General features: G+C 48.5%; 1 protein-coding gene and 1 long non-coding RNA gene across 4 annotated transcripts in view; one reads left to right on the top strand and one right to left on the bottom strand.

Moving 5' to 3' along the window:
• ADD2 (adducin 2) overlaps positions 1 to 8,671 on the top strand; it is a 77,601-nt gene extending 68,930 nt beyond the window's left edge. For 2 of the 3 annotated variants that reach the window (XM_083753247.1, XM_083753249.1), the window contains one exon: positions 439 to 8,671. In XM_083753247.1, the coding sequence (XP_083609373.1) occupies positions 439 to 743 (305 nt within the window). In that variant the 3' untranslated portion in view covers positions 744 to 8,671. The remainder of the gene's footprint in view (positions 1 to 438) is intronic. The other variant, XM_083753248.1, reaches the window with a different exon arrangement.
• The window catches only part of LOC310851240, a 984,470-nt gene that overhangs the window by 957,759 nt on the left and 13,695 nt on the right, over positions 1 to 13,016 (bottom strand). The window lies entirely within an intron of this gene.

Raw genomic sequence — 13,016 nt, 5'->3', positions numbered from 1 at the left:
AACAATAAAAAGTTATTTATTTTAATACAGTAGTAATATACAGTAATAATAATAATAATAATAATAATAATAATAATAATAATAATAATTGCATTTTGGTGAGGAAGCAATATTAGTTACTGGCGTTTGTTTTCTTGAATGCACCTTATTCATTCTCTCCATCCCCTCACTCCCAGTCGTATTGTCACCCACCTGTTCTAGCCCTTTATTATTGTTTCACACACGCCCCTGTGCCCCTTTCTGCAGAACAACCCCGTGAGGTAGATCAGGATGAGAGACTGGGACTGGCCCCAAGGTCACCCAGTAAGCCTCCTGGCTGAGCAGGTCTCTCCGGTCTATGTCTTGCACTTGAACTACTTGTTTTGCATCACTCCTGGTGCAATCCAAAGACGACATCGGTTGGATCTTCAGCTCTCATTTCTTGTTTCTTTTGGAAAGGTGGGAAGAAGGCGGACGGTGGCCAGGCGCCTGCCGAAGCTGACCAGAAGGCGGACGACCCAGGCACGGTGGTGGTGAACGGCAAGGACGATGATCAAAACATAGAGGACCTGCTCAGCAAAGGAATGAGCCAGATGACCACCAACGCAGACACCGACGCCCCTAAGGACAAAACAGAGACGGTCACCAGTGGACCTGTGTCACCCGAGGGCTCCCCATCCAAGTCTCCTTCAAAGAAGAAAAAGAAATTCCGGGCCCCGTCCTTTCTGAAAAAGAGCAAAAAGAAAGAGAAGACAGAGTCTTGAGGTCCTCTCCTGGATGCTTCTCCCTGCTGTTCTTCCTCCTCCTCCTCTTCTTCTTCCTCCTCCTTTCTCCTCCTTTTCTTCTTCCTCTTGCCTTCCGCTACTCCCTCTGCTCCTGCCACCACAGGGAAAACTCCTCCTTACAGTGGCATCTCTTTGGACGGCGAAAAAGAGAGGCTGAGGACCCCAGAATGTTTTCCCCCCATGGGATTTGCTTGGGAAGGTGAGGAAATGCTTTCTGGGGATTTGTGAGACAACCCTCCTCCCGGCCACGAATCCAAGGATATAACCAAGATAGTCTGTCCTTTTAAATGCTCCCTTTGTGACAGAGAGGGTGCTTGCCACTGAATGCCAGCCACTTCACAGCGCAAACGTCCCAAGCCACGTCAGGCCCATGCGTGGAAGTTTCCCATGGACTGCTTTCTAGTGCACAGCGGGTCCATTTCAGAAATACTGGTGTGCACTGGGGAGAGTGCTGATCCCTTGCTGAAGCAGGGAAGCTGTGGAACGGGAGGTTGGACTGGTTCTTTGAATGCTTGATCCAATTGCCGCTATTAATCTCTGACAGAAATTGCTCTGGACTTTAAAGCGGACAAGCTGTTTCGGCTGCCGAGAAGCCCTTGGAGAAGGGTGTGGGATTTCTTGGGCAAGGCTCTGACCCAGGAGCCAGCTGAGCACCAGGGACCTCCTTTCCGTACGAATGAGTGACACTAAATGCCTTTGGGGAAGGTGGGCGTTTTAATATAAGGAGCGGCTCCCCCTGCACCAGCGGATTGCCCTGCAGGTGGAACAAGGTTGGGCAGGTACCATTAGGCTGGCAAAGGGGAAGAGAACAGAGCTGACCCCTGGGGCACAATCCACCAAGAAGCTCTTCCTCATTGGAAGTCGCTGTGAGGTGTACAAGAGGATGGTGAGTCTCTTGCACATCTCATCTTCTTTTTGATGGGGCTTGTGCAGGAGAACTTCTCAATGTACTGGGGATACCCTGTGGATTTTCTGCCCCAGGCTTCAAAATGAGCAGGGGGCTGGTCCCCGGTTGACAATCCAGGCTAACAAATGGAATCATTTCCCTTGTTTTGAGGACTGTCTACTGGTTCTGGATTGAAACCCGCTTAGATTTCTGGGCTGCAATATCCCCATGCACGCACACGTCTCCTCGGGGGTAGAGCATGTGCTTTGCATGCACGTGATCCTGGGATCAATTTGAGGTGTCTCGGGTGAGAAAAGGACACCAGGACACAGGGCCAAAGGAGGTCTCTCACCTGATGACGCTTCTGAGATCTGTTGCCAGTTGGAGTGGCTGAAGCTTGGCAAGGTGGATCAGGGACCTGGCTTGATCTAAGGGAGCTTCTTGTCCTTAGATGGTCAGCTGTGGCCACCCAGCAGCTCCATCAGATCTAGAGAGGCCTCTCTGTTCCAGCTGCTGGTAAAGTGCTGATGCCCTAGTGGGAAATAAATCAGATTCTCCCAAGTTCCACCTGCACTACATTAAGGAAAATATGTATTACGATAACTCCATTTCAGCCACATAAGTGCTAGTTTGGTTGTCTGGACTATCAAGACAGCCACAAACACTGCCGATAATGTCACTTGTGTAATCACAACGGATAATACGATGGAAAGCTTGCAAAAATACTATTTTCTCACTTACTGCACTATTAAGGGATTTTATCACGCTTGAGGTGTTTTCACAAGTGATTGTAAAATTTGCTGCAGCTGTAAATTGCTTTTGAGAGCCGCTTGGATGCAGGTTCTGCACAGAAATGGCCTGCCTCTCCTCTCTCTACTGCATTCACATTTAGAGTGATCTGAGCATCACTCACGATGCTTGGCTGGGACACAGATACAGATTTTCAACAGAAGTTAATTAGAGCTGTTAGTGTTTTCCTTTGTTTGGATGGATCCAGGGGTGGGGGCAGTGGCTGGGGACCCACCAAAGAGGTCTGCTGCAATCTTTGTTCCTGCCCGGCAGGGTTGGGGACAGCCAGGTGTAGTCTGGCTACAGTTTCCATCATTCCTGCCCATTGGCCATGCTGGTTGGGGCTGATGGGAGTCGTGGTCCAAGACGTCTGAATGCTCCTGCCCTTAAATTCTTCAAGCCATGCTAAGCATTACAGGCACATCATGGCAGTTTCACCTCATCTGAAAATGAAGCTGCTGCTTCTGGTGGAGTGATCAGGACTGAGAAAATGGGGGGGGGGGGCTGAGCAGTGGTTAACACTTTCCCTGCCAGTCAGTTAGTTCCCTGTTCCAATCCGAGCCTCCACTCTGGTAGTTGAACATTGTTCTTTGCTCTGCATTTTGAGACTCAGCAAGAAGAAAGAAACATTTGGGGGGTGGTTTAAGAAAGGTGAAAATGTTAGGTGGATATGTGAAGCCACTTCTCTTATTGCCCCACCAGAAGTAGGTTTTTCTAAAGTTAAAAAACAGTTAGGATTAGGTTACACACAAGTGTGATCCTTCCTTAGCACTGGGGCCAAACTAAGCACGACACCATTGCAGAATTAGCAAAAGTGTGAATGGTGGGGTTATTTTGTGAGTGGGGTTTTTTCTGTGGGTGTTGCTCGGGTGCTGTGGGTGGGGGGAACAATCCAGATCAGGATTCTTGGGGGACTTTAACACTTCAACCCCTGCTGTTTCCCGCTCCAGAACAAATTTGTGTGTTCTAGCACTAGAAATGGGGGAAGAAATATGATTAAGTTTCCATTGAAAGGCAACACTACCAATTCACACTTCCCAAAACAATATACAAATTGAAGAACAACTATCCTCCAATTTTTGCATTGCAGTTTTCTGAGAATGTGGTGTGTACAGTAATGCATCTACAGAGGTAAAGTTGTGCATACTGTACCTATGCATAGACTAGTAAAAATAACATACAAATATGTGTTGTGTTTGAAGAAAATATGCTTTGCTAAAATTTGTTATTAGGCAAAATGGCATACAGAAATGTGCGTGTTAGAGGAAATTCACACTAAAATGCTAATGAATTTCCAGCAGGACTTAAAAAATACATTGCAAACTGATGTGGAAATGTGAAGAACTGGATTTAAGATTGGAATAACAGAGATAAACTGAAATTGACAAGAGTCCCCTATGCATTACCCCTGCCACTGGCCAGTTAGGGAGACTTAAGCAATGGCCTTTTGCTCTCATGTGAACATGCCTATGCAAAGAATCACAAGGGTAATGCAAATCTATTTGGGCACAATCTACGTGCATGTTCTTCTGCACAAGACACACTGAAATGGGCGAGAGCTGCTCACATGGAGTAGATCAGGTCTCTATGTCACAATACCCAGAAAGCAACACCTTCATAAAGGAACCATCTCCTATCTGAGCCAGAGAAGTTGCTTCTTTTATCCCATTTGTTAGAAAGTGGGGAGTGTGTGTCCACACAGGGGGCTCCGCTGGTGCATACAAGTACATTTTGAGAGTAAAATAACCAACCCCACTTCCATAGCTGTCAGCCTTCCCTTTTTTTGCAGGAAATTCCCTTATTCCAGTGCCGCTTCCCGCTGCTATCCCGGATTATTAGTTATCCCGTAGACTGTTCCCGGGACAGGTGAGGCTGCTGATCCCTTATTTTGAAATCTGAAAGTTGACAGCTATGCATTTCTTCTTTTAAACTCACTGAAGGAGAGATTTCACTCTTCTTGTACCTCAAAAATTACACTGGTGCTTTGCATAGAGAAACTCAATTCTCTTGTAATAAGGACCAAATCCTCCCCTTTTCCTCAAAAGACGAAAGGGAATGAATATTTTAGAACTCAGTCATTTTTATAAAGAATAAGTGACTGGAGATGTCCTGCTGTTTTGAAACTACTACAACAAAAGGCTTCTCTGGTTCTGGTGCTTCCACAGACCAGCTAATAACATCAAACAATGTTCATTATACACAACCGTTACTTAAATGGTAGGTTGAATGGGCAGATTATGCAGGAGATCCCTTTGGGAAGGGTTGGGGCCATGTCTCCTCCTTCCTGGGAAACCCTCCAATTTCTGGGCAACTCACCGGTCCTGCCTGCTGCAGCCTCGATTTCATTTGCCAGGTGTGCATGTCAAAATCATGAAAACTGAAGGTGGCGGAATTACCTGATTGGCCTGAGCTGATAGGTTTGCTATAGCCATTCAATGCAAACAAATGCAAAGTGTGGGGAGCAGCCATAGCTTAGTGGCCAAACTATCTGCCTTGCAAGCAGAAGGTCCCAGGTTCAATCCCTGGCATCTTCAGGACTGGGAGAAAGTTCTGCCTGAAACCCTAGAGAGCTGCTGCCAATCAGTGTAGACAATATTGAGCTATAAGGAATCTGTATAGGGCAGCTTCCTACCTAAGCCGTAACCAATGCTCTCATATATATCACTCAATGTAATCTTGAATTTATTCGTTGCTTTATTTGTATCCCAGACCTTTAAACCTCACTGAGAATCTTCCTTTTCCCAGCACTGAAATGGCACCTCCAAAGACCAAGTCGCCAGCTCACGCAGTGAGTCTGAAGAACGGCTGCTCGATTTCACCCAGGGGGTTGGAACAGGTGGCCTATTGGGTCCCTTCTAAGTCTACAATTCTATGATTCCAGGCAGTGCAATTTTTCTAGAAAAGGAGATGCTGGAAGCAATGGTGCCCACCTGAGAAGTGCCAGAACTGAGTTCTGGTGAGTTTCAGCTGGGGGGGGGAGCCCTGATTCTAGGTGTGTAGGCAGAATCTGGCAGACTGAGGCCACGCAATGCGAACCAAGGTCCAAATTCTCTCCAGGAAAGGCAGTTGCTGTGAAACAGAACAGATCTGGTCAGGAAAATAATATTTAGGAGCAGAAGCAGACGACCATATAAGCTCTACACTTTACAAGTTTCCACATCATGTGTGAGGAAGGGGTGGTGGCGGCACTGTGTTTGCAGAATGTTGTCAGTGGAGATGTGGGCAGCGTATCATTGCTGAGAGGGGATCAGGGGCTCATGAATGCTAAGGAAAGATGCTTGGGGGCTCATATTTTCTCAGAGAGATTCAGTTGGGAGTCATGCCAGCTACCCTGGAAGGAAACTGCTCTTTTGATTCCAAAGGCCCAAACAACTCTATTGGCCAAGGACACAAAGAATCCTGTTGCTCTCTAAGGACTGCTACATTTGCTGCACCAACAGCTTTCATTGGGCCAGAGCCCACTTTGTCAGATGTGTGACACACTCCCTTCAGTATACAGAGGCATGGGCAGAGGAAAGAAAAGCAAGGCTTGCCAAGCACATGGGGAACCATTGGTAAGTGGGGAGGTCATGATATTCTGGGGTTGCTGCCAGAGGAACTTTCTCTTTTGTTCCCCTCTTCCCCTAGTCTTTAAAGGGGCTATAGGGAGAAAAGGGTGTTGACTACATGGAGGTAGGCTGGTTAAACAGAGGGGCTGAGCAGAGGCAGGGCTTCAAGGAGACCACAGGAAGGCTAGAAAATAAATGCTGAAGCCTTGCAGAGGACACAGAGTGAGGCCAGAAAGGGTGGCTCATTACTCTGGCCCGGTCTCACGAGTTATTCAGCTTTCCCCAGTTGGGAATGCTCCAAATGTTTTGGACTACAGTTCCCAGTCAGAACAAGTGTGCTGGCTGGAGCTGATGGGAGTTGTGGTCTAAAATATCTGGAGGGCACCCAGTTGGAGAAGGTGGAATGAGAGCCCCTCACAGCCAACTGGGATAGCTCAGGTGGTAGAACATGAGACTCTTAACCTCAGGGCTGTGGCTTCAAGCCCCACACTGGGTAAAAGATTCCTGCATTGCAGGAGGTTGGGCTAGAGGACCTTCGTGATCCCTTCCAACTCTACAAATCTATGATTCTGTGAACTGGAGGCTGTTGCATCTGGAAAGCAAGAACCACCTGAGAGCCCAGTTTGCCAGCACATTGGGAAGCAGGCCCAGCCCATCCATCCTTCTTGTGAAGGGAATGCCCTGGATGCCTTCAGGGTTTGTCCCGGGTACATTCCTGATGAAATGTGCCCCCATTTACTTGAGCATAGCAAGCTCTGAGTAATCAAAGATTATCAAGTCCCAATTCTTATTTTTTAAAATAATATTTAGAAGAGAAGTTAGCGGAGAACAGACTCTCACTCTGTAATTACACAATATTCACTTAGTAATTATTCATTTATAATGGTGCATCTGATCACAAGAGCACTTATACCATGTAAGCAGCAAGGCATAAGCAAATGCTGAATTATTTTGAAGCAAGCCTGTCATCATCACCATGCTTATGCAGCTGATCTGTGGGCATTCACTCCCTAAGGAGGAAATTGGTTTTCCTAGGGTGTAAAAGATGGGTCGTATCCTTTCCCGCCCCCGCCCCAGGTTTACAATGGAAGATTGGGAGACAATGGATATATTATGTGGGATGCAGCTAGGCAGCTTTTGAAAGAACGGCATTTGGGCTCCTTCTTCCACCCCACCAAAGTTACTAGGAGAGCCTATTGTCTTACTTCAGCCTAGCCATGGTTACTGATTGCAGGGGCTGGACTAGAGGACCCTTACGGGCCCCTCCAACCTTTATGATTCTATGTGGGGGTCAGCTTGTAGCCTGTCCCCAGAGAGGGGCTGCACCTCCCAGGCCTTCATTCCCCTCTAGTTTTCAACCAGCAATCAACAACTCCTAAACTTGGTGCAGAGGTGGAAGAGTCAAGAAGGTGAGGCCAATTCTGCTGAGCTGCAAGACTTGCCCGGGGAGGAGGGAGTCTTTGAGGTGAGCCGCTCACAGGTTACTACTATTAGGATGGTGTATGTATGCTACTCTCATCTGCCCACCACAGCCAGGATTCCTAGGATGCTTCGGTTCTGGGGCCAATACCACATTTCACAGCTGGAAAGTGTGACCACAAAATATACATAGCAGAATTTGGTCCTGCGGCCATCTCAGGAGAGTTACACGTAGCGAGACTGAGTGTCTGGATATAGTACCAGTTTCGTGGAAGAGCAAGGGCAAGGAGCAAAGGCAGCAATAGGCGCCTGCCAATCGGTAAAGCCACAATTCCCACTCTGGGACTCCACAGTAACTCCTTAGGATTTTGCCCACTGCCACACACTGACATTAACAGCAGCCCTGATCACGGCTGGCCCATGCCCTTGTCGATTGGCAGGGCAGGGGTCCACCAAGCCCAGCCCCAGATTCAGTGCAATCCCCGACTCACCTCCACACACTGCAGATCTCCAAGCTGCCTCTCTCCCCACCAAAAAGGGATTGGGGCCAGGCCTGGCCCAGATTAGCCAGAAGCAGAGGTCACAATAACGCTCTGTGTTATCAGTCGGGCTGCAAAAACTTCAGTGTCTGTGTCTGACAATCGTTGCTTCAAAGTGCTATTTAATGTTGCCCTCTGTAAATAAAGCCCCCGTGTTTGGCCTTTGACTGATATTGTGAAGTCTGCCTTTGAGGTTCTGATGTAAATAATCTTTCTCTGGCAACTTAAGACTCTTCTCTTTATGCATTATGACACAAAAGCCTCTACTTTTCTTTCTTTCTTTTCTGTACCTGCCACTATTTCAACCATTGGGGCAGCTCAGACTGGCAATTTGGTTTGTTTTTCCTTTGCAATTTTATATCTTCCTTTTTGTATTGTACTTTGGTTTTTGAACCTTTGAATACTTGCTGTCTTCAAGAGAGTTTGACGAGTCAGCAGCTGACCCCTTCCCAACGGTGCCGCCTTCTGCAAATGCTGCATGTTCCTCCGTACAGATGGTGGTAGAGGCTCTTCTTCTTGACCTAATGGATAGTACAGTATGAAAGCGACTGAGCTGAGTCAGGCAAGAGGCCTGGGCTGTCATTGGGTTGCCAAGCAAGATACAACTGCTAAATATCTGCATCTGAAACTCCTTAAACAGCTTTTGTCTCCTTTGATTGCTCTTAAAAAATACACAAAAAAGCAAAAAACAGCAAATGCAAATAAACTTTCACCTGAACACTGAAAGCATTTTTGGAAATCTGTTTTTACTATGAACCAGCACATGTTATTGTTGTAAACAAAAATTGCCCTGTTTCCCTTATGGGGTATCCAAGAGCCCATATAGAGTCCTTACATAGGTTCCCTATTGGTAGGAGAAAATAACAGAGGCCAACCAGAGAATATTGAGAAGCAAAGCAACTAGTAAGGTTGATCTTTATTGATCTGTTGCAACAGGGTGCTCCCCTCACTCACAGGAAAGAAGGAGGAACCCAGAACAATGGCACACAAGGCCTTATAAAGACTTTTGAAATTGCCGCCCTGTAGATCAAGACACGGGTGGTGCTGTAGGTCAAACCACAGAGCCTAGGACTTGCTGATCAGAAGGTCGGTGGTTCGAATTCCCGCAACGGGGTGAGCTCCCATTGCTCGGTCCCTGCTCCTGCCAGTCTAGCAGTTCGAAAGCACGTCAAAGTGCAAGTAGATAAATAGGTACCGCTCCAGCAGGAAGGTAAATGGCGTTTCCATGCGCTGCTCTGGCTCTCCAGAAGAGGCTTAGTCATGCTGGCCACATGACCCAGAAGCTGTACGCCGGCTCCCTCGGCCAATAAAGCGAGATGAGCGTCAACCCCAGAGTCAATCACAACTGGACCTAATGGTCAGGGGTCCCTTTACCTAGATCAAGACCACCCCCAGAAACATCATACATACATCACAGAAGGGGTGTAACCTAAGACCACGCCTCAGATACATCATACCTACATCACAGAAAAGGCGGTCTAAAACAGAAATTTGAATGTTGTTTTTCTCCTGCCATTGTTTATCTCCTGTCTGGCAGGTTACTTGACTGGATTGCCTGGGGAGCCTGGCCACTCTTTTGTAATGATAAATACCGTATTTTTCGCCCTATAGGACGCACCGGCCCATAGGACGCACCTAGGGTTTTTTGGGGGGGGGGAATCAAGGAAAAAAATTTATTTCCCCCCCCCCCCCAGGTTTGCGCAGCCATCCCCAAGCTAGAAGAGGGAGACGGAGAAGCTTGCTTCTCCCCCCCCCCCCCCCGCCAGCCTCCAGACCAGGTCGGGGAATAGCGTGGTGGCGGCGCTGCGCCTCCCCGCTGTCCCCCGAGCTTGTGGGCTGCAGGCTGCTGCCCGCAAGCCTGGAGAGCCCGCAGGACCTCCCGCCGGGCTTGCAAGGCTTGCAGATAGCTTCCTGAAGCCTGGAGAGCGAGAGGGGTCGGTGCGCACTGACCCCTCTCGCTCTCCAGGCTTCAGCGAAAGCCTGCATTCGCCCCATAGGACGCACACACATTTCCCCTTCATTTTTGGAGGGGGAAAAGTGCGTCCTATAGGGCGAAAAATACGGTACTTAGTTCCTGGGCCAGGTCACAGGCTCACACCCTATTCATATCTTAAATGTGCCCTTAAGACAGGATTTGTGAGGAAAGAGACAATGGGGAGGTTTCCCACTTTGACCTTGCAGAGAAAACATTTGATCAAAATGAATCAAAATGGTTCCAGGTTGGTCTTCCTGTGCTGATCTATGTACGTGCTTGGTTGGTACACTTATGAACATTACCATATATCTAAGACCTCAAAATTCCTATCACATTGTGCACATAGATCAGAGCCACAATGTCTTACTGTTTGGGGAGCATAACTAGAAGGTGAGCTCCAGACTTTGTTTTCAATTCTTCTTAAGTCATTGCAGAATTTGAGAACTACACAGAGAGGTCTCTTCAGGGCTGCCCAGCATGACAACTGTTATGGACCCCCACAGACACATTCAAATCTGGCCTGGGACTGCATTCAGACCCCTAAGCGATGAAAATACCATAGTGCCCCCATATGTCATGCAAAACAGAAGCATGAAATTTTAAAACTACAAACCCCCATAGATTTATTGCCACATATGACAGGAATTTATTTTCTTGCCTTATTTGAATCTACACTGCTAGGCATAGGCGCCGACTCCATGGGGCCTGAGGGGGCCCGAGCCCCCTCAAAAATTCGTTTGGGGGGGCTCTGCCCCCCCAATAATTTAAGAAAATTATTACCGTATTTTTCCGGCATTCTGCCTCAGGGTCTTACTGCCCACCCTGCTCTGTTTCCTTGCTGTGTTTGCTCAAACGGAACAAAGAGCAGGGAAAGCCCCTCCCCTCCAGGCAGAGGGAAAGCAGCGTGTGTCTCTGTGCTCCGTGCAGGAGGGAGAGAGAGAGAGAGCGAGAGAGAGCGCACGCGCGAGCTGGCTGACTTGGGTGGGTAGGTGAGGGAAAACTTTTGCCTTCCTTTCCTCCCTCCTCCTGTTATACCCCTCTCCTGCATTCTTAGCCAGCTGCTTCTCTGCACACCCCTCTCCTGCTCCGTGTCCCTTCTGTGTTTTTCCTTCCCTCCCCACTTAAAATGTGGTTAAAAAGCATGGATCCACATGGATCCTCAGGATCTTTGCATTGGGTCAGCCCAAATTCACCATCAGAGCACATAGCATGTCCATGGCTACAGCCTGCCCCCCAAAAATTACGCACCCACTGTTGCCTGGGGCTGCAATGGTGCAAAAATGTGGTTAAAAAGCATGGATCCACATGGATCCTCAGGATCTTTGCATTGGGTCAGCCCAAATTCACCATCAGAGCACATAGCATGTCCATGGCTACAGCCTGCCCCCCCAAAATCACGCACCCACTGTTCCCTGGGGCTGCAATGGTGCAAAAACGTGGTTACAAAACATGGATCCACATGGATCCTCAGGATCTTTGCATTGGGTCAGCCCAAATTCACCATCAGAGCACATAGCATGTCCATGGCTACAGCCTGCCCCCCCAAAATCACGCACCCACTGTTGCCTGGGGCTGCAATGGTGCAAAAACGTGGTTACAAAACATGGATCCACATGGATCCTCAGGATCTTTGCATTGGGTCAGCCCAAATTCACCATCAGAGCACATAGCATGTCCATGGCTACAGCCTGCCCCCCAAAAATCACGCACCCACTGTTGCCTGGGGCTGCAGTGGTGCAAAAACGTGGTTACAAAACATGGATCCACATGGATCCTCAGGATCTTTGCATTGGGTCAGCCCAAATTCACCATCAGAGCACATAGCATGTCCATGGCTACAGCCTGCCCCCCCCAAATCACGCACCCACTGTTGCCTGGGGCTGCAATGGTGCAAAAACGTGGTTACAAAACATGGATCCACATGGATCCTCAGGATTTTTGCATTGGGTCATCCCAAATTCACCATCAGATCACATGTCTGTGGCCACAGCATGAAGCACAAAAATGATACATCCACTGTTTCATTCAGAATGTTTTTTTCCCTTGTTTTCCTCCTCTAAAAACGATGTGCGTGTTATGGTCAGGTGCGTGTTATAGAGCGAAAAATACGGTAGTTATATTATGCTTTGTAAAATCACAAAATTATGTTGGTATTTTTTATTTTCCTTGTTTGATGATAGTTACCTTTTAAAATACATTCAGTAATGAGTTAAAACAAATAATTATTACAGTAGTAAAAGAGGCGGCGCGAGTAGTTTTGCTCGGTGCGTGCGACTGGCCCAGCCCCTCTTTCCTTTTCCTCTCTTCTGCTCTCCCGCCGGGCGCCTGAGGGAGAGTTACTTAGCGGTTCTGAGGAGCCGCTATTGTTTCGGCAGGGGAAAAACCGCCGCCCGCGAACCGCCGAGCTCCCTCTCTCTTTCCAGCCTCTCTCTCTCTCTCTCGCGCTATGGCCAAGGAGGAGGAGAAGCTCTTCAGCCAGTCTATGGCCGAGTGGCGGAGGTTCATCTACAACCCCAACAGCGGCGAGTTCCTGGGGCGAACGGCCAAGAGCTGGGGTGAGGAGGGCGAACGAGCGCGCGCGCGCGGGGAAGGGAGGGGAGGGGGCGGCCGGCACGAGGGGCGGTGGGAGGCGAGGCGCGGCGGGCACTTGCCTTGCCCACCACGCATCTCTCTCCTTCTCGGTCTCTCTCCCTCCCTCAGCTGGCGAGGGGGCCACGAGGCGGGCGGCAGCAGCAGCAATGGGCCGGGAGCAGATCTTATAAAACTTCCCGGGGCAGGACCCCGGTATGGGCCCCCCCAATATTTTTTATAAGTCGGCGCCCCTGCTGCTAGGTCATCCCTGGGTTTAGGTGGGGATAAGTACTATAAAGAGAAGAGAAAAATGAGGCCAGAGAGTGAAATCTTAAGGAAGTCAAACAAAGCTCTGAGTTTCCCTGTAATTGACTGCTTCAGTGTTTGTTAAGAATTAGACATTTGATACCTAAAAAACGAACAAAAGCTCATTTTTGGGCGACCCTGATTTGCTGGTGCCCTAAGCACGTTCTTCATCTGCCAGCTGGGAAATCCAGCACTGCTTACACCCAGTGAGCAAAGGAA

The sequence above is a fragment of the Podarcis gaigeae genome (genome assembly GCF_964106915.1).
Source record: "Podarcis gaigeae genome assembly, chromosome: 8".
Lineage (NCBI taxonomy): Eukaryota > Metazoa > Chordata > Lepidosauria > Squamata > Lacertidae > Podarcis > Podarcis gaigeae.
Note: the sequence above shows the minus strand (reverse complement) of the source record. Positions and strands in the feature narration are given on the sequence as shown.